Source organism: Pristiophorus japonicus, chromosome 16 (assembly GCF_044704955.1).
Source record: "Pristiophorus japonicus isolate sPriJap1 chromosome 16, sPriJap1.hap1, whole genome shotgun sequence".
Classification (NCBI taxonomy): Eukaryota; Metazoa; Chordata; class Chondrichthyes; family Pristiophoridae; genus Pristiophorus; species Pristiophorus japonicus.
In genome coordinates this window covers 79347116-79368415 of record NC_091992.1, presented here as the reverse complement: position 1 = coordinate 79368415, position 21300 = coordinate 79347116, and the positions used below count along the sequence as shown (strand labels likewise).

General features: G+C 47.6%; 1 protein-coding gene across 1 annotated transcript in view; it reads left to right on the top strand.

The window, feature by feature from the left end:
• Nucleotides 1–21300, top strand: part of LOC139227086 (transient receptor potential cation channel subfamily V member 6-like) — a 67791-nt gene that overhangs the window by 18573 nt on the left and 27918 nt on the right. Inside the window, exons 5-8 of the mRNA XM_070858164.1 lie at nt 6881–6979; nt 8412–8578; nt 19738–19887; nt 19980–20192. Coding sequence (XP_070714265.1) covers nt 6881–6979; nt 8412–8578; nt 19738–19887; nt 19980–20192 — 629 coding nt within the window. The remainder of the gene's footprint in view (nt 1–6880; nt 6980–8411; nt 8579–19737; nt 19888–19979; nt 20193–21300) is intronic.

Genomic DNA, 21300 nt, shown 5'->3' with positions numbered 1-21300 from the left:
CCCCGTAACACGACGGAGCTGCGTTCATTCCTGGGGCTCCTGAACTATTTTGGCAACTTTCCTCCCAAATTGAGCACGTTGTTTAAACCGCTACATGTGCTCCTACGCAAAGGTCGCGAATGGGTCTGGGGGGACAGCCAGGAAAGGGCTTTTGATAGAGCACGCAATTTGTTATGCTCCAACAAACTGTTAACGTTATATGACCCATGTAAGAAACTAGTTTGAACGTGTGATGCGTCGTCCTATGGGGTCGGGTCTGTGTTGCAGCATGTGAATGCCAATGGTCAGTTACAGCCGATAGCTTATGCCTCCAGAAGTCTGTCCTGGGCAGAAAGGGGCTACGGGATGGTAGAAAAGGAAGCGCTAGCATGTGTATATGCAGTAAAAAAAAATGCACCAGTACCTGTTTGGCAGGAAATTTGAGCTGGAGACAGATCACAAACCCCTAACGTCCCTTTTGGTCGGCCACAAGGCCATAAATGCGAATGCATCGGCCCACATACAGAGGTGGGCACTTACGTTAACCGCCGATGACTACACAATTCGGCACAGACCGGGCACTGAAAACTGCGCCGATGCACTCAGCAGGCTACCACTAGGCACCACTGAGGGGGCAGCTGAGCATGATGCTGAGATGGTCATGGCTGTTGAAGCTTTCGAAAACGAAGGCTCACCTGTGACAGCCTGTCAGATTAAAGTCTGGACAAATAAAGACCCGCTACTGTCTTTAGTTAAGAAATGTGTCCTGAATGGGGACTGGGCAGCCACGTACGGGTCATGCCCTGAGGAGTTTAAACCATTTCATAGGCCCAAGGATGAACTCTCGATTCAGGCCAATTTGTCTACTGTGGGGAAACCGAGTAGTCATGCCCCAGTAGGGAAGAGAGGTGTTTATCAGAGAACTTCACAATGAGCACCCGGGCATTGTCATGATGAAAGCAATTGCCAGGTCATACGTTTGGTGGCCAGGGATAGATGCAGACCTGGAACTTTGTGTTCGCAGGTGCAACACGTGTGCTCAGCTGGTCAACACACCCAGGGAAGCCTCCCTTAGCCCCTGGTCCTGGCCCGCCAAGCCATGGTCACGCATCCATGTGGACTACGCAGGTCCTTTCAAGGGAAAAATGTTTTTGGTTGTAGTAGACGCCTACTCCAAATGGATTGCGTGCGCCATTTTAAATTCGAGCACATCCTCTGCTCCGGGCAATGTTCGCCGCCCATGGTCTACCGCACGTCTTGGTCAGCATCAATGGCCCGTGCTTCACAAGCATTGAATTCCAGGACTTCATGGCAGGCAATGGAATCAACCGTGTCAGAATGGCACCGTTCAAGCCAGCCTCAAACGGCCCAGCAGAATGAACAGTGCAGATAATCAAACAGGGGATGCTCAGAATCCAAGGGGGTTTCCTACAAAGCCGCTTATCACGCCTCCTGTTGGCCAATAGATCCCGACCACACTCGCTCACAGAGATTCCACCCGCAGAGCTGCTAATGAAAAGGACGCTCAAAACCAGGTTATTCCTTATACACCCTACTATGAAAGAAATTGTTGAGAGCAGGCGTCAGTCACAATGTGACTACCATGACAGGAATGCGAGGGCGCGATGTATTGATGTCAATAATCCTGTTTTTGTCCTTTATTACGCTGCAGGCCCCAAATGGCTTGCAGGCACTGTGATTGCCAAAGAGGGGAATAGGGTTTCGGTAGTTAAACTTACCAATGGATAAATCTGCTGCAAACATGTGGATCAAACTAAAAGGAGGTTCAGCAACCCCACAGAAGAAGCAGAGGAAGAACACGATGTAGAGTTTACTCCACCACAGTTGACTGAACACCGGAACCAAGTGGAGGACCGGACCCAAGTGGAGGAGAGCCCAGTCACTGTGGGCAGTCCGAACAGGCCTGAGGCACCGCAAACAACAGACACTCAGGCCAGCGCCCAACAACCGGAGCCCTAACTCAGGCGCTCTACAAGGGAGCATAAACCACCAGAGAGACTTAACCTGTGATCCCAATAAGACTTTGGGGGTGAGGTGATGTCATGTATTCAACTATCATTGTAACCCATGTATAAGCTGACCTAAGTTGTACACCTTGAGAACACTTACCACAGGTGGCGAACTTGTGGGAGACACTCCTAACCTGGACTTTCTGGTATAAAAGGGGAAGCTCCACCCACCGTCTGTCTCTTGAGGTCTTGGTAATAAAGGTAACTGGTCACAGAGTGATCTTCTCTCAAGTATGGGCCTCGTGTGCATTTATACTGTATAGTAAGGACATATTAAGCAGGGTCGTCGGGTCTGGATTATGGTACATTTTACGGATTCTGGACAACCCTGCCACTGATCGGCCTGGAGTCCAGATTCCGGAACATTCCGGGTTCCGGATTCGCGACGCTGCACCTGTATGTAGCAAGCCCAACGAGTGAGGGGGCAATTCTGGACTGAGTTTTAGGGGTTGAAGCTGGGCAGGTGGAAGGGGTATCCGTGGGAGAGCATTTTGGTGGCAGTGATCAGAATTCAGATTCAGTGTAGTTATGGAAAAGGACAAATATAATCAAGAGTAAAAGTTCTCAATTGGGGAAAGGCCAATTTTACTAAGCTGAGATGTGATTTAGTGAAAGTGGACTGGAAACAGCTACTTAAAGGTAAATCAGTGTCAGAGCAGTGGGAGGCATTCAAGGAGGTGATAGTGAGGGTTCAGAGCAAATATGTTCCCACAACGAAAAGGAGTAGGACTCCCAAATCTCGAACCCCCTCTAGATGTTAAGGGGCATACAGGGTAGGATAAGGCAAAAAAGGGAAGCTTATGTCAGATACTGAGAGCTTAATACTGCAGAAAACCTATCAGAGATCAAAGACGTGGGTATGGTTCTTAATGGATACTTTCCGTCTGTCTTCACAAAAGAGAGGGACATTGCAGGCATTGAGTTAAGGAAGAGTATGAAATATTAAATAAGATAAACATAGTGAGAGAGGAAGTATTGAAGGGTTTAGCATCTTTGAAAGTAGATAAATCCCCAGGCCCAGATGAAATGTATCCCAGGCTGTTAAGAGAAGCAAGGGAGGAAATAGCAGTGGCTTTAACCATCATCTTTCAATCCTCACTGGCTACAGGTGTGGTGCCGGAGAACTGGAGGACTGCTAACATTGTGCCATTGTTTAATAAGGTAGAAAGGGACAGACCAAGTAATTATAGGTCAGTCAGCCTAACCTCGGTGGTGGGCAAATTATTGGAATCAATTCTGAGGGACAGGATAAATCTTCATTTAGATAGACACAGATTAATCAAGGACTGTCAGCATGGATTTGTTAAGGGAAGGGGGTCTTGTCTGACTAATTTGATTTTTTTTAGGAGGTAATAAGGAGGGTTGCTGAGGGTAGTGCATTTGATGTGGTCTCCATGGATTTTAGCAAGGCTTTTGATAGGATCTCACTTGGCAGACTGTCAGAAAAATAAAATCCCATAGGATCTAAGGCAAAGTGTTGGATCCAAAATTGGCTCAGTGGCGGGAAGGAAAGGGTAATAGTTGATGGGTGTTTTTGTGACTGGAAGGTTGTTTACAGTGGGATTCTACAGGGCTCAGTACTCAGTCCCTTGCTTTTTGTGATTATACATTAATGATTTAGACTTCAATGTAAGGCATGATTAAGAAGTTTACAGATGACACAAAAATTGGCCGTGTGATTGGTAGTGAGGAAGAAAGCTGTAGACTGTAGGAAGATATTGATGGATTGGTCAGGTGGGTAGGAAAACGGCAAATCGAATTCAATTTGGAGAAATGTGAGGTAATGTATTTGGGGAGGGTTAACAAGGCAAGGGCATACACATTAAATGGTAGGACACTGAGAAGTGTAGAGAAACAGAGGGACATAAGAACATAAGCATAAGAACATAAGAATTAGGAGCAGGAGTAGGCCATTTGGCCTCTCGAGTCTGCTCCACCATTCAACAAGATCATGGCAGATGCATGGAGTGCGTGTCCACAGACCCCTGAAGGTAGCAAGACAGCTACATAAGGTGGTTAAGAGGGCATATGGGATAAGTTATTAGCCAAGGCAGAGAATACAAGAGCAGGGAGGTTATGCTTGAACTATATAAAACACTAGTTAGGCCACAGCTAGAGTATTGCGTGCAGTTCTGGTCACCACATTACAGGAAGGATGTGATTGCACTAGAGAGGGTACAGAGGAGATTGCCTGGAATGGAGAATTTTAGCGATGAGGAAAGATTGGATAGGGTGGGGTTGTTTTCTTTGGAACAGAGGAGGCTGAGGGGAGACTTGATTGAGGCATTTAAAATTATGAGAGGCCTGGATAGAGTGGATAGGAAGGACCTGTTTCCTTTAGCAGAGTGGTCAATAACCAGCGGGCAGAGATTTAAAGTAATTGGTAGAAGAATTAGAGGGGAGTTGAAGAGAACTTTTTTGACCCAGTGAGTGGTAGGGGTCTGGAACTCACTGCCTGAAAGGGTGGTAGAGGCAGAAACCTTCACCACATTTAAAAAAAATACTTGGATGTGCACTTGAAGTGCCGTAACCTGCAGGGCTACGGACTAAGAGCTGGAAAGTGGGATTAGGCTGGATAGCTCTTTGTCGGCCAGCACGGACACGGTGGGCTGAATAGCCTCCTTCCGTACTGTAAATTGCTATGTTTGTATAAGGGTCCAGTCTCATGTGTATGGGCACAGTCTTCAGAATCCATCTCTAAACAGAGAAACCACTTGACAAGCTGCCAGAAACTGTCAGGATAGTTTGGGAACAGTTAACCATGGCAGGAAATGGGTTTTAAAAGGGAACAAGAATCCCTGGTAAGACGGGTGGGTGGAGGGAGTGGCGGGCATAGTCTGTAGAATCGATCCCTCAAAAAGAAAATCACTCAGAAAAGTTTCCTGAATCATCAACATGAACATAGAAAAAGGGAGGTGAAAATGGTAAGTAGTTATTCTAAACTTACTTTTATTCAAGAGGAAGATTAGGATTGTTGGAGCTGTGAATCATCATAGGCAGTCCCTCGAAATCGAGGAAGACTTGCTTCCACTCTCAAAGGGAGTTCCCAGGTGACTGAACAGACCAGTACGGGAATTACAGTCTCTGTCACAGGTGGGACAGACAGTTGTTGGAGGAAAGGGTGGGTGGGACTGGTTTGCCGCACGCTCCTTCCGCTGCCTGCGCTTGTTTTCTGTACGCTCTCAGTGACGAGACTCAAGGTGCTCAGCGCTCTCCCGGATGCTCTTCCTCCACTTAGGGCGGTCGTTGGCCAGGGACTCCCAGGTGTCAGTGGGTATGTTGCATTTTATCAAGGAGGCTTTGAGGGTGTCCTTGAAATGTTTCTTCTGCCCACCTGGGGATCGCCTGCCATGTAGGGGGTTCCGGGTAGAGCGCTTGCTTTGGGAGTTTTGTGTCGGGCATGTGAACAATGTGGCCCGCCCAACGGAGCTGGTCGAGAGTGGTCAGTGCTTCGATGCTGGGGATGTTGGCTGATCGAGGACGCTAACGTTGGTGCACCTGTCCTCCCAGGGGATTTGCAGGATCTTGCGGAGACATCGTTCGTGTGAATAGTGATGCTGTTGGTATAGTGATGAAGACTATAGCCTCTGGAGTTTATGAAGCTCCATCTACTGGTAGAAGTGTTTAGCTGCAGGAGTGACTGTGTGTCACAAAGATAATGCTCAAATAAGGAGTGTGTAACATACCTCGCCAATTTAATATATTTTAGATAGCTATTAAAAATAGCAAAACTTTCAAATGTGATCTGTGGGATACCCTGCTCATACCTCCAAGGTGATATGTATCAATGTTTCTGCTCTTCCTGAGGGAAAGCACAAGAAACAACCATTGCACAAAACTAAAGCTCATCCCTCTGGTACCCGATCTCTTCCAGCCTGTTTCTGCCTCCACTTTTCTGGCTTGTTGATTGTTCCAAACATTTCTCATCCTACGAATGAAGAATTTCTTATTTCTCATCAATTTAAATTTATTACTAGACGAACTATTCTGGGTTAACTTTATTCTTATACTTACCAGGCGAGGTGGCAGAGAAAAAAAACATATTTGTATGTTCAAAATGTAGCCGGGGGCTAGACTGGGACAGTTAGAATACGAGAGGGATCGGTATTGACAGGCCAAACGGCGTTTTCTCGCCCATGATTGTATAACTAAGACCGCCTATTTCCACATCCGTAACATCGCCCGTCTCTGCTCTTGCCTGAGCTCATTTGCTGCTGAACCCCTCATCCATGCCTTTGTTACCTCTAGACTTGACTACTCCAACGCACTCCTGGCTGGCCTCCCAAATTCTACCCTCCGTAAACTAGAGGTGATCCAAAACTCGGCTGCCTGTGTCCTAACTCGCACCAAGTCACACTCACCCATCACCCCTGTGCTCGCTGACTTACATTGGCTTCCAGTTAAGCAACGCCTCGATTTCAAAATTCTCATCCTTATTTTCAAATCCCTCCATGGCCTCGTCCCTCCCTATCTCTGTAATCTCCTCCAGCGCCACAACCCCCCGAGATGTCTGCGCTCCTCTAATTCTGCCCTCTTGAGCATTCTTGATTATAATCACTCAACCATTGGTGGCTGTGTCTTCTGTTGCTCTGGAACTCCCTGCCTAAACCTCTCCGCCTCTCTACCTCTTTTCCGTCTTCAAGACGCTCCTTAAAACATACCTCTTTGACCAAGCTTTTGGTCACCTGCCGTAATATCTACTTGTGAAGCGCATTGGGACGTTTCACTATGTTTAAAGGCGCTATATAAATACAAGTTGTTGTTGTTGTATTGGCGATTGCCAAGGAGACTGTCTTAATCAGACACATTTTGCTTCCTGTACATTGAGTCAGTTTATTTATCTCCAATTAGTCCTTTTGCCACTGTTTCAGGAGAGCACGTGTTGTCCTTCGCTGCTTGTGTTGGGAATCAAGAGATCGTCCAGTTCCTGATTGAAAGTGGAGCAGACATTAAGGCGCAGGATTATCTAGGTAAGGGATAGAAATGGAAAGTGTGAAGTCTATTGACTTAGAACTCAAGGTGTAGACTGGACAATTCTCGTTGTCAAGCCCAATCCATTGGCAATGCCTGACAATGCTCCCTCTAATTTTGTTTTGAAGCGCTGCGCCTTTAAATTTTCCAGCAGCAGCAGCTGCTGAGAGGCCTGCTGATTGGTGCACAGCCGCGCACCTTAGGGGGAACATTGATACTCGCTCTACCAGCCTCAGGGATAGGAACATTGGATCAGGAGGAGGCTATTCAGCCCCTTGAGCTTGTTCTGCCATTCAATTACATTGTGACTGATCTGCATCTAACCGCCTTGGTTCCGTAACCCTTGCCTAGCGCAAATCCATCAAGCTCAATTTTGATATTTTCAATTGTTTTCCAGCCTCAAAAGCTTTTTGGGGGGAGCAAGTTGCAGATTTCCACTACCCTTTGTGTGAAGAAGTGCTTTGTGACATCACCCCTGACCCACCTAGCTCTAATTTTAAGGTTATGCCCCCTCAGAGGAAATAGTTTCTCTCTCTATCTACCCTTTAATCATCTTACACACCTCAATCAGATCACCCCTCAATCTGCAATACTCGAGGGAATACAAGCAGAGTCTGTGCAACCTGTTCTCATAATTTAACCCTTTTGGCCCCGGTATCATTCTGGTGAATCTATGCTGGACCCCCTCCGAGACCAATGTGTCCTTCCTGAACCCAGATGATGAGTTCATCAGTCTCACAGAAGATCACAAAGTTGTTTGCTTCTAAAGCAGGAAGATTTTTCAGGGGACGTGACTGACACAGAATACTGTCCCACCAGGTGACCTATTATCTCTGAGCCAGCGTTCGGACATGGACCTGGGAGAAGGTGGGGCGGCCTGCTCAGCAGCAGACTTTAGGTGCAATAGTTTTGAGCTACTCACTTCTAGAACCTAACTTTAAATCCTTTTATTGAACAAACACTCAGATTCTCAATGTATTTGAGTCTCCAAGGTGTCAGCTGTGGCTCAGTGGGTAGCACTCTTGCCCCTGAGTTGGAAGGTCATGGGTTCAAGTCCCACTCCAGAGATTTGAGCACATAATCTCGATTGATACTTCACTGTACTGTCGAAGATATCACCTATTGGATGGAAAGTTAAACCGAGGCCCTGTTGGCTCTTTTAGGTGAACGTAAAAGTACCCATGACACTATTCAAAGAAGAGCTGAGACGTTCTCCCCAGTGTTCTGGCCAATATTTATCCCTCAACCAACATCTCTAATATAAATTATCTGGTGATCAACACATTGCTGTTGTGCTGCAGTTCCTACATTAAAACAGTGACTACACTTCAAAAGTAATTAATTGGCTGTAAAGCGCTTTGGGACGTCCTAAGGTTGTGACAGACGCTATATAAATGCAAGTCTTTCTTTCTTCCGATGGTTCTGTTCCAGGTAACACTGTTCTGCATCACCTAGCACTGCAGGCCCAAAGTTATACGGCACAGATGTACGATTTCATCCTGTCCCTCGATCCTGAGAATGGAAATCCAACAGAAACGATCACAAACCATGATGGACTGACTCCCTTCAAACTTGCTGCCTTTGAAGGAAATGTTCAGGTGAGGTTCTATACCATTCTCACATGTTGATGAAAGGGAGAGGATCGGACCTTGCACGTACTGAAAGGAGCACATAGGCCAGGTATGCAAGAGATCAGAACGGAAGAGAGGTTCCTACACTCTGCTTAATATTATACAGAAGCTAAATCCCAACCAGACAGAGCTCTAACTCAAATAATATACAGTACCCAACCGCAGGCCAATATACAGTTACTCTACAATGTCCAGACAATATACAATGTCCAAACACAGACCAATATACAGCTACTCTGCACTGCCCAGACAATATACAGTACTCAAATACAGACTAACACAGTTACTCTGCACTGTCCAGACAATATACAGTATCCAATGTTATTGCCAGACCTGCTTCCAGCTTTACCTGACTGCAGCTTATGATCCCTTTAAGTATAGCTGCAAATGACCACTTAGACCTATATGACCCACGGTTTGTAGCTGGGATTCAGGAGGCTGTGGAGGCTGCACTGCTTGACAGCAAAATGGTGATTGGGTCCTAACAACATCATTAGGACCTCCATTTTAATTTATTAATTAGGCCCCTGTGGGTTTCGGGCGGGGCCACTGGCCACCTAAATGAAGGACCGCCCTCAGGTGGCAGTGGATGGGCCTCCGACAGCAAGCCACTGGTTTCTTGTTGACCATTTTCAGCTACCAATCGCCCCTTTCACGCCAAAAGATTGGGGTGGTAGGCAGACGAAAAATGGCTCAGATGGGAATAAATATTTGAGAAAGAGAGGACTTCAAGGTACTGCAAGAAATTAAGGGGATTGACAAAGCTGATCCCAGTAAATTTGTCACTATGGCAACGGGCTGCAATACACGGGAACACAAGTTAAAAATTAAGAAGTTAGAAGCAGGAAAATTATTCAGGCAAATCCTTTTCACCCAAAAGAATTATGAGACAAGCATCGAATCAGAGAATGATACAGCTAAGGAGATCCTTTTGCCCATTGTGTCCGTGCCGGCTCTCTGAAAGAGCGATCCGATTAGTCTCATTCCTCCTGCTCTTTCGCCACAGCTCTGAAATTTTTTTCCCCTCCAAGTATTTGTCCAGTTCCGTTTTGAATGGTCACTCAAGTGACTAATATCAATGGAAAAGCAGAGTACTGCGGATGCTGGAAATGTGAAATAAAAACAGAAAATGCTGAAAACACTCAGCAAGGAAGGAAGGAAGGAAGGAAGGACATACATACATATATACATGCGAGAATTTATATAGTGCCTTTTACAACCACCGGACATCTCAAAGCGTTTTAGGCCAGCAAAGTACTTTTGAGGTGCAGTCACTGTTGTAATGTAATGGGAGCAAGTCTTCCTCGATTCCGAGGGACTGCCTATGATGATGATGATGATGATGATGATGATGTAGGAAACTGAGTTCTGACAAAAGGTTATCGACCTGGACCAATTTCAATGGGTTGAATAGGCAAATAGATGCAGATTTGGAGTCAGAAGGGATTAAGGAATGTAAGGCTGTTGGTGATACAGGTATTAGCAGATGCATGATAAAGGTGTTTGTATGCCATTTTTAATGCCAACAGGTAAGCGAGTGGAAAGAAGAATATTAGATTTAGTGATGGGATAAAATTTCGGCTCCTGCAGTCCCAGCATTCTGCAGGAGCGCTGATCAGGAAACTGTGTAACCCTAGTCCATAGCATCATCATCACCAACAGGGAAACAACAACCACCTTGTAACGTGGATAAATGTCCCAAAGCATTTCAGAGAGAAAATGGACAGTGAGCCAACATTAAGAGGGTTGAGCAAAAGCTTGGCCAAGGAGGTGGGTATTAAAGAGAGAGTAAGGTAGATGGGGTTTAGTGACTCCACAGCGTATGTGCACAAGAGTTGGAGGAATGGAGCGTAGTGGGGCGGGGGTGGTGGGGGAAATGACGGGGGCTGTAGTTCTGGAGGGGTTACAGAGGTAGGGAGGGGATGAAGGGATTTGGACATTAGGATGAGAAATTTAAATTTAAGTATTGAGGGAGTCTGAGCAAATATCAGCTGTGATATGGATAATGGGTGAGCAGGATATGGGCATCAGCGCTTTCTTTTATTCATTCCTGGGATGTGGGCATCGCTGGCAAGGTCAGCATTTATTGCCCATCCCTAATTGCCCTTGAGAAGGTGATGGTGAGCTGCCTTCTTGAACTGCTGCAGTCCGTGTAGTGAAGGTGCTCCCTCAGTGTGTTAGGGAGGGAGTTCCAGAATTTTGACCCAGCGATGTTGACGGAATGGCCGATATATTTCCAAATCAGGATGGTGTGTGACTGGAAGGGGAACTTGTAGATGATGGTGTTCCCATGCGCCTGCTGCCCTTGTCCTTCTAGGCGGTAGAGGTTTGGGAAGTGCTGCCGAAGAAGCCTTGGCGAGTTGCTGCAGTGTATCTTGTAGATGCGCCGGTGGTGGAGGGAGTGAATGTTGAAGGTGGTGGATGGGGTGCCAATCAAGTGGACTGCTTTGTCTTGGATGGTGTCGAGCTTCTTGAGTGTTGTTGGAGCTGCACTCATCCAGGCAAGTGGAGAGTATTCCATCACACTCCTGTCTTGTACCTTGTAGATGGTGGAAAGGCTTTGGAGAGTCAGGAGATGAGGCACTCACCGCAGAATACTCAGACTCTGACCCGCTCTTGTTGCCACGGTATTTATGTGGCTGGTCCAGTTAAGTTCCTGGTCAATGGTGACCCCCAGGATGTTGATCGTGGGGACAGTTTTGGATGAACTGAAATTTATGGAGGGTGGAGGATGGGCGGTCGGTCAGGAGAACATTGGAATAGTGAAGTTTGAAGATGACAAAGGCATGGATGAGGGTTCAGCAGCGGGTAGGTTGAGGCAGGAGAAGTAAATGGGCGATATCACAGAGGTGGCTTTGTGTTGGAGATGTTATGGGATTGAAAGCTCAGCTGGAGGTCAAATAGGGCGGCGAGGTTACAAGTGGTCAGGTGCAGCCTGAGACAATGGCCAGTGGGGGGCGTCGGCGGGGTTGAAATCGGTACCAAGGGTGTGGAGTTTATGGCGGGGGTCAAAAAAATGGCTTTGATCTTCCCAATGTTTGAGTGGAGGAAATTGGATGTTGGATATGCCGCCTGACAACACAGAGACAGTGGAAAGATGGAGAGAAGTGGTGGAGAGTTGGAGCTTGGTGTCATCAGTGTAGACATAGAAGCTGACCCCATGTCTTTGGACATGTAGATGAGGAAGAGGAGAGGGCCAAGGATAGATCCATGGGGGACTCCAGAGGTAACGGTGTGCGTGTAGGAAGGGAAGATATTGCTGGTGATGTTCTGGCAATTCCACTGAGCTTGACAATGGAGGAGAGGCATTGGAGGCGAATAGTGTGGTCAAGCATGTCAAAGGCTGCTGTGAGGTTGAGGAAGATGAAGAGATATACTGCACCACAGTCACAGATGATGTCTTCTGTGACATTGATAAGGGCTGTTTCAGTGCTGTGGCAAGGGCAGGAGTCTGATTGGAGGGAATCAAACATGGATTTGTGGGAAAGATGGGCATGGATTTGGGAGGTGACAACACATTCAAGAACTTTGGAAAGGCATCAAGGGTTATGGGGAAAAAGCGGGAATATAGTGTTGAGATAGAGGATCAGCCATGATCATATTGAATGGCAGTGCAGACTCGAAGGGCTGAATGGCCTACTACTGCTCCTATTTTCTATGTTTCTATGAAGGGAGGTTGGAGATGGGGCAGTTTGCAAGGACAGAGGGGTCAAGGGTGGGTTTTTTGAGGAGTGGGTGATGATGGCAGATTTGAAGGGAAGGGGACAGTACCTGAGGAGAGGCTGCCGGTAATAATATCAGCTAACATGGGGGTCAGGAAGGGAAGTTGGGTGATCAGCAGTTTAGTGGGAATGGGGTTAAGGGAGCAGAAAGTGGGTGTCATGGACCAAAGGAACTCCAATAGATCGTGTGGGTAGAAAGGAAATAAGCTCGAGAAAGATGCAGGATCAAGACTAGTGCAGCAGGAAGCCTGGGGGAAACGTTTGGCTCGGTGGGCAAGGGGAAGTAGGCGAAGCAGCAGAGGCAACTAAATAGATGGTCACAAGGTTAGCAACAAAGAAATCCTGAAAGTCCTCACACTTATTGTTTCAGGTGAGGGTGGAGGGGGCAGGGGGAGGGTTTTAAGGAGTTGTTTGGTAATGGAGAACAAAAGCCAGAGACTATCAACTCTCCAAGATGATCCAAGAGTTGTGATCGGTTTTGGTAAATGCAAGTGAGGCCTGATTGAGCTTGATGTGATCCAGCCAGATTTAATGATGGATGGCTGAACCACCTATGCTCCAGTCTGTGCCCCTTTGGACTTGAGAGAGTGAAAATGAAGGCCGCACCAGAGGGAGCAATCAGGATGGGAGAGAGTAAAGGTTTAACTGGTGACAGGGCTTCAAAAGTGGAGTTGTGGGAGTGGTTGAGCAGATCAACAGTTATAGAAGTATTGTGTTGAATGCAGGGACAAAGGCTAGGCAGTTGGGAATGTGAAAATGGGAGAGTCTGTTTCCTGGGGTGGATGCAGAAGTAAGTGGGGTTGGATGGAGGTTGGGGATGTGGGTGGTGCTGGATACAAGAAAATGATCAGAGATGGCCTTGTCTGATCGGGATCATGGGAATAGAGAAGCTGCTTGTAATGTATTTGCTTCATGGGTTCTTTGCTTAAGAATTCATAGCAACACATTGCTATTAAGAACTAGTTGGTTTATTTAACAATCACACTACACATTACCAGTTCATCCACCAGGCTCACAACCACCTGCCTCATCATGGATCCCCTGAACCCAACTGGCTGGGGTTTTATTGAGTCTTGTGAACATCACGTGACTGGCTAAGCCACTCCCAACTCAAGAGCTCTACCAACCTGTGAGCATACTCACAGGTACATACATTACACTACTTCATCACAATGGCAACATCGAGAGGGTGGTTACGATTATGGGAAGAGTGTTTATATAGAGGGAGACATTTCGGGAGTATAGGTAGTCAATGAAATCATAGGAGAAAGGGCAAGGGGAGTTGAGATGGAGATTGAAATCATCAAGAATGGGGCGTTGCTGAGTGCAGAGGCAGGAATGGAGGGATAATATCTTGGGCCCTTGGAGCGGGGGTGCTGGGTGGTGCAGTGGTGAACATGAAGTTTAAAGTAGAAGCAGGAGGGGTGGAAGAAGGTGAGGTGCTGAAAGGAGGGGAAGGTTAATGGACTGCATTCGTAGGTTGGTGGTGCACGATTTCATGCAACGCGTTCTGGCAAACATCCGGAAGTGGAATTTATTACCGACAGGAAGTGCGAACCCATGCTGAAAAGATGGATGGATAGGACTGGTCTTTTAAACAAGGGGATGGTCCAGTTGAGCTTAATGGCCATTCCGTGTTCCTAAAAATTCTTATATAAAACCAACACCTGTCCTTGGAATTCACTGCCAGCCATGACAGATTGATAACGGAAATGCAGTGAGCTGGTCTCTCATCTGCAAGTGTTTGTGACCACACTTGTGGCTACCAATGGCTAGCAAATCTGAATCCAAACAGGATCAACTCACATCTATTTAATCTCTCTGACTGAATAAGAACATAAGAGCATCGGAACGTGTGGTGTGAAAAGAGATAATTCGGCCCATTAAGCCACTTCCCTCCACTGGTGTTAGCTGTAGTTCAGGAGCAGCATTCTTGCCTCTGAATTAGAAGGTTGTGTATTCAAACCCAACTCCGTGAGACTTGGGCACATAAACTAGGAGTGCTGCACTGTCAGACGTGCCGTCTTTTGGATGAGACATTAAACCTAGGCATCATCTACCCTCTCAAGCGGATGTAAAAGATCCCATGACACTTTTTGAAGGAGAGCTAAGGAGTTGTCCTGACCAATATTTATCCCTCAACCAACATCATTAAATAGATTATCTGGTCATTTATCTCAGTACTGTTTGTGGGAGATTGCTGTGCACAAATTGGCTGCTGCATTCCTACATTTCAATAGTGACGACACTTCAAATGTACTTATTTGGCTGTGAAGTGCTTTGGGATGACCTGTGATCATAATGTAAGATTATAATTTCAATTAGCCATCTGCATCCTACTCTATCACGGATTCTACCCTACTTTCTCAGGATTTTTGGTTGGAGGCTGTTTTGTATGAACAAGGTACAACCTTGTTTCTGCTTTATTACGGTCCAAAGTGCCTGACTCTCAAAATGGCTGGCCTTTTATACCAGAGTAGCACCATGTGCGTGCTGCTCAGTGGCCTCCAATAATGACACCATCTGGTGGCTACAACCAGCATGTACATACATGACCGAGGCCTCTGAGGGCGCTAATTCCTCCGGGTTGGTAAATTTTGTGCCGTGAAATGGTTTGTGGCTGTTGTGTATCTCCCATGTTCCGCCACCAGGGAGTTCATCCCCTAAAGTCCCAAGGGATCCCAGCATCCTTTGGGAGCACTGTATATAAGCCGGCCCCTAAGGCCTGTTCATCACTCTGGAGTGTCTTTTTAAAGATTGAGGTCACTGTTACTTTAACCTCCCTGTGTGCAGCCTCATCTGTGTTAGGAACACAATAACTGGCGACGAGAATACGAATCCAACGCAAAGATGCAGCAAACTGTGGGCATCCTGGAGAAGTTCTCGGAGGGTGAGGACTGGGAACGGCTAGACCAGTACTTTGTAGCCAATGAACTGGACGGAGAAGGATGCGCTGCAAAAAGGAGAGCGGTCCTCCTCACTGTCTGCGGGGCACGGACCGACAGCCTCATGAAGAATCTTCTGGCTCCGGTGAAACCCACAGATAAGTCATATGAGGAGCTGTGTACACTGGTTCGGGAGCTTCTTAACCCGAGGGAGAGTGTGCTGATGGCGAGGTATCGGTTCTACACGTGCCAGCGATCTGAAGGTCAGGAAGTGGTGAGCTACGTCGCCGAGCTAAGGCGACATGCAGGACAATGTCAGTTTGATGGCTACCTGGAGCAGATGCTGAGAGACTTTTTTGTACTGGGCATTGGCCACGAGACCATCCTACGAAAACTTTTGACTGTAGAGACACCGACCCTCAGTAAGGCCATTGCAATAGCACAGGCGTTTATGTCCACCAGTGATAACACCAAACAAATCTCTCAGCACACAAGTGCTAGCAATGTTCATAAATTAACTGGAACTGTGTTTGCGAGCAGAAATATACAGGGCAGAAACCACGAGTCTGCAACTGCCAGCAGGCCTCAGGTGACCCGGATGACTCCGAGTCCGCAACAAAGGATGAATGCAAGGCAATTCACACCTTGTTGGCGTTGTGGAGGCTTCCATTCAGCCTATTCATGTCACTTCAAAGGGTATGTTTGCAAGAGCTGTGGAACAATAGGGCACCTCCAACGAGCTTGCAAACGAGTTGCAAGCTCTGCAAAACCTGGTAACCACCATGTGGCAGAGGAAGATCGGTCCATGGTGGATCAAAGCAATTTCGAGCCTCAGAGAGGAGGCAGATGCTGAAGTACACGGGGTGCACACATTTTCGACGAAATGTCCATCTATAATGTAAAATTGAATGGCTTACCCATAGCCATGGAACTGGACACTGGCGCTAGCCAATCCATCATGAGTAAAAAGATGTTTGAGAGACTGTGGTGCAACAAGGCATTCAGAACAGCCCTGAGCCCCATCCACACGAAACTGAGAACGTACACCAAAGAGCTTATCACTCTCCTGGGCAGCGCCATAGTCAAGGTCACCTACGAGGGCACGGTGCACGAACTGCCACTCTGGATTTTCCCGGGCGATGGCCCCACACTGCTTGGAAGGAGCTGGCTGGGAAAAATCCGCTGGAACTGGGATGACATCCGAGCGCTATCACATGTTGATGAGGCCTCATGTACCCAAGTTCTCAACAAATTTCCTTCCTTTTTGAGCCAGGCATTGGAAACTTTTCCGGGGTGAAGGTGCAAATCCACTTGGTCCCAGAGGCACGACCCATTCATCACAAAGCGCGAGCGGTACCTCACATGATGAGGGAGAGAGTGGAAATCGAGCTGGACAGGCTGCAACGCGAGGGCATCATCTCCCCAGTGGAATTCAGTGAGTGGGCCAGCCCGATTGTTCCAGTACTCAAAAGTGATGGCATAGTCAGGATTTGCGGCGATTATAAAGTAACTATTAATCGTTTCTCGCTACAGTACCAGTACCCGCTACCTAAGGCAGACGACCTATTTGTGACACTGGCAGGAGGCAAGACATTCACCAAGCTCGACCTGACTTTAGCCTACATGACGCAGGAGCTGGAGGAGTCTTCGAAGGGCCTCACCTGCATCAACACGCACAAGGGACTGTTCATCTACAACAGATGCCCGTTTGGAATTCGGTTGGCTGCAGCAATCTTCCAGAGAAACATGGAGAGCCTACTCAAGTCGATACCACACACGGTGGTCTTTCAGGACGACATATTGGTCACGGGTCGGGACACCGCCGAGCACCTACAAAACCTGGAGGAGGTCCTCCAGCGACTGGATCGCATAGGGCTGCAGCTGAAGAGGTCGAAATGCGTCTTCATGGCAACAGAAATGGAGTTTTTGGGGAGAAAGATCACGGCGGACGGCATTCGGCCCACAGACACCAAGACAGAGCCTATCAGGAATGCGCCCAGGCCACAGAACGTCACGGAGCTGCGGTCATTTCTGGGACTCCTCAACTATTTTGGTAACTTCCTACCGGGGTTAAGCACCCTTTTAGAGCCCTTACATGTGTTATTGCGCAAAGGTGAGAACTGGGTATGGGGAAAAAACCAAGTAATTGCTTTTGAGAAAGCCAGAAACATTTTATGCTCCAACAAGTTGCTTGTATTATATAACCCGTGTAAAAGACTTGTGCTAGCATGTGACGCGTTGTCGTACGGAGTCGGGTGTGTATTACAACAAGCTAACGTTGCGGGGAAGTTGCAACCTGTCACCTATGCTTCCAGGAGCTTGTCTAAGGCTGAGAGGGCCTACAGCATGATTGAGAAAGAGGCATTAGCGTGTGTGTTCGTGGTGAAGAAAATGCATGAGTACCTGTTTGGCCTCAAATTTGAGCTGGAAACCTATCACAAGCCCCTCATATCCCTGTTCGCTGAAAACAAGGGGATAATTACTAATGCCTCAGCCTGCATACAAAGGTGGGCACTCGCGCTATCAGTGGTGGGCCCGTTTCTCAGTAAAATGTTCCTGGTGGTAAATGGATGATTTTTCAAAATGGATTGAATGTGAAATAATGTCGGGAAGCACCACCACCACTGAAAGCCTAAGGGCCATATTTGCCACCCACGGCTTGCCTGACATACTGGTCAGTGACAACGGGCCATGTTTTACCAGTGTCGAATTTAAAGAATTCATGACCCGCAATGGGATCAAACATGTCACCTCAGCCCCGTTTAAACCAGCCTCCAATGGGCAGGCAGAGCGAACAGTACAAATCATCAAACAGAGCCTTAAACGAGTCACAGAAGGCTCACTCCAAACCCGCCTGTCCCGAGTACTGCTCAGCTACTGCACGAGACCCCACTCACTCACAGGGGGTGCCCCCGGCTGAGCTACTCATGAAAAGGACACTTAAAACCAGACTCTCGCTGGTTCACCCCAACCTGCATTATTCGGTAAAGAGCAGGCAGCAGCAACAAAAGGTAAATGATGGTCGCGCCACTGTGTCACGGGAAATTGATCTGAATGACCCTGTGTATGTGCCACACTATGGACATGGTCCCAAGTGGATCGTGGGCATGGTAATAGCTAAAGAAGGGAGTAGGGTGTTTGTAGTCAAACTAGACAGTGGACAAATTTGCAGAAAGCACCTGGACCAAACGAGGCTGTGGTTCACAGACCACACTGAACAACCCACAGCAGACACCACCTTTTTCGAGCCCACAACACACACACATAGGATCAACAACAGCACGTCGGACCAGGAAATCAAACCCATCACGCCCAACAGCCTAGCAAGGCCAGGCTCACCTAGCAGCCCTGCAGGGTCAACAACACGCCAGCCCAGCGAGGGCAGAGCCAACACACTAGAACAGGCGGTCCACCAGGGAAAGAAAGGCTCCCGACCACCTCACCTTGTAAATAGTTTTCACTTTGACTTTGTGAGGGGAGTCATGTTGTGTATCTGTAAAGCATGCACTCTCATGTTCCGCCACCAGGGAGCGCATCCCCTGAAGTCCCAAGGGATCCCAGATTCCCTTGGGAGCACTATATATAAGCCGGCCCCTGAGGCCTGTTCCTCACTCTGGAGTGTCTTATTAAAGACTGAGGTCACTATTACTTTAACCTCCCTGTCTGCAGTCTCATCTGTGTTCGGAACACAATAGTGGCGGCAGCCAAAAAATATATTTGCTGCACCCTGAGAGTGTGGCGGAGCGCTAAGGGAGACATTCCACACCACTCTTAGGACACTAGGCTGGGTGAGCAACTGAATATTCCGTTGCTAAAGAGCTAGCTTCAGAAAGCCCTAAGAGAGGCTTCTCTGCAACAAAAAAATCGGGACAAAAAACACAAATCACATTCCCGATAAAGTACTCCCCCAAATCCAGATGAATCACAAAAAAAAACCTCCAAAGAAATATCAATTTCACTTCCCTTTTTCAATCTTTCCTTCCCTTAGTGCCCCGGGACAGCTCTGACCGCTGGCTTTCCCCAGCAGTCTCACCACAGGGTGCTCGGCGTGCCGCTTCTAGCAAATATCGCATTGCTGTCGAAACCGGGAGGTGTTGCACACTGGCACGCGCTGCCGAGCGGTACTGCTCAGTGCCGCGGCAAAACCGGCACCAAATGTCCTGGTGGGACTTTGGAAGCTGGTCGCCCAGGCGCTCAGCATTTCGCAACCCATTACTGCCCCTACAGGGCGCTAATAGAGGTACAATCCAACAGGAAATTCAGCCCTCAATCTCCTAATGGAAATTGCTGAGTGAAGATTCTGTAATTGGAAAAACTCCTGACTATTCTCCCATTGACACATCTCCACTACTCATCCCTGGATTTCTGACCTGCACAGACACTATCCCTTGACCGAGCAACACAGCTTGTTCTGTAGAGTACATGACCATCTGTACTTGTGACATACAGTCCCATTCCCAATCAGATATAATATAAACTGGCGGCAGCTAACATGGTGGATTTATGTCATGTTTTGCAGCTATTTCAACATTTGATGAGAAAGAGAAAACGTCACGTTCAATGGTTTTTCAAATCTATCTCCGCCACCTTCTGTGATCTCTCTGGGATCGATTCCTGGGACGACGACCACTCTGTCCTTGATCTGGTTGTGTGCAGTAACGAGGTGGAGGTGAGTCAAGGAGTTCCAGACTGAAACAAACTCTAGGGACGACGGAGCAAAGGTTAAACGCTGACTGTTTCAGCTTCGTTCTGTTCCTGCAGGCCTTGAAAATTCTCGACCTCCCGGCGATCAAAGCGCTGGTCCATTTCAAGTGGAACAAGTATGGAAAATATTATTTCCGAGCCCTCGCCTTCATCTACTTCGTCTACATCATCATATTCACCTGCTGCTGCATCTTTCGACCTCTCATACCTCGGCGTGACAATGTCACCGACCCCAGAGACACACAGATTTTGGAAGAGGCGCCATTAAACGTTAGTACCATAACCACGTGCCATTGGAGGAGTGTTACCAGCTACTATGGCTGCTTGGATTGGGGTGGGGGTGGTGTCAGACCCAGCAGGAAGCCTTACCCACGGAACCACATATCAGCAATCAGGGCGTGTGCTGCCAATCAGGGCGTGTGCTGCCAATCAGGGCGTGTGCTGCCAATCAGGGCGTGTGCTGCCTGCGATTTGCATCCCTGAATAGATGAGGCAACCTGCTGGGATCGCCAACCCAGAAAATTATCCGTTGAGTGTCATATTTCTCAAGTGCTGTCTTTTCTCAAGTGGAAGTCGAATGAAAGGGACAGTATGGTGCAGTTTGGGTGATCCACTCTATCACTTCTGGCACCTGGGTTTGAAAGCCAGTAACTGCTTGTCTACTCCGGGTGAGTTAGTTGGGCTATCTCCGCCCTGGAGTGGACATTCAGTACAATGGGACCACCCTCACTATCTGCAGGCTAGATTGGGTGACTCACATGGACTAGCTTCCTCTGGGGGCTGGGGAGCGCAGAGGTCTATGCTCTGCTGCGACTTGTTTCATATTAATGACGAGGCATTCAAGAGAATAATCACAAAATTGATGCAAATTATCAGACCACTGGACCATAGCAATGTTTAGCAGGATAAACTAGCTGATATCAACAAGCAACAGGGTCTCGAGTGCAACGAGCACAGTGTACCTGCAAATGGAATAGCATCAGTGGGGTAGTCATCTCACCCACACTGTACCTGCCCTGGGAGTGTTTGATGGGACAGTGTAGAGGAAGCTTTACTCTGTATCTAACTTGTGCTGTACCTACTCTGGGAGTGTTTGATGCGACAGTGTTAGAGGGAGCTTTACTCTGTATCTAACTGTGCTGTACCTGCCCTGGGCGTGTTTGTTGAGGCATATAGAGGGAGCTTTACTCTGTATCTAACCTGTGCTGTACCTGACCTGGAAATGGTTGATGGAATAGTGTAGAGGGAACTTTACTCTGTATCTGACCCATGCTGTACCTGACCTTGGGAGCATTTAACACGACAGTGTAAAGTAAGCTTTACTCTATCTAACCAGTGCTGTAGTGTCTTGACAGTATTTGATGATCATTGTAGAGGG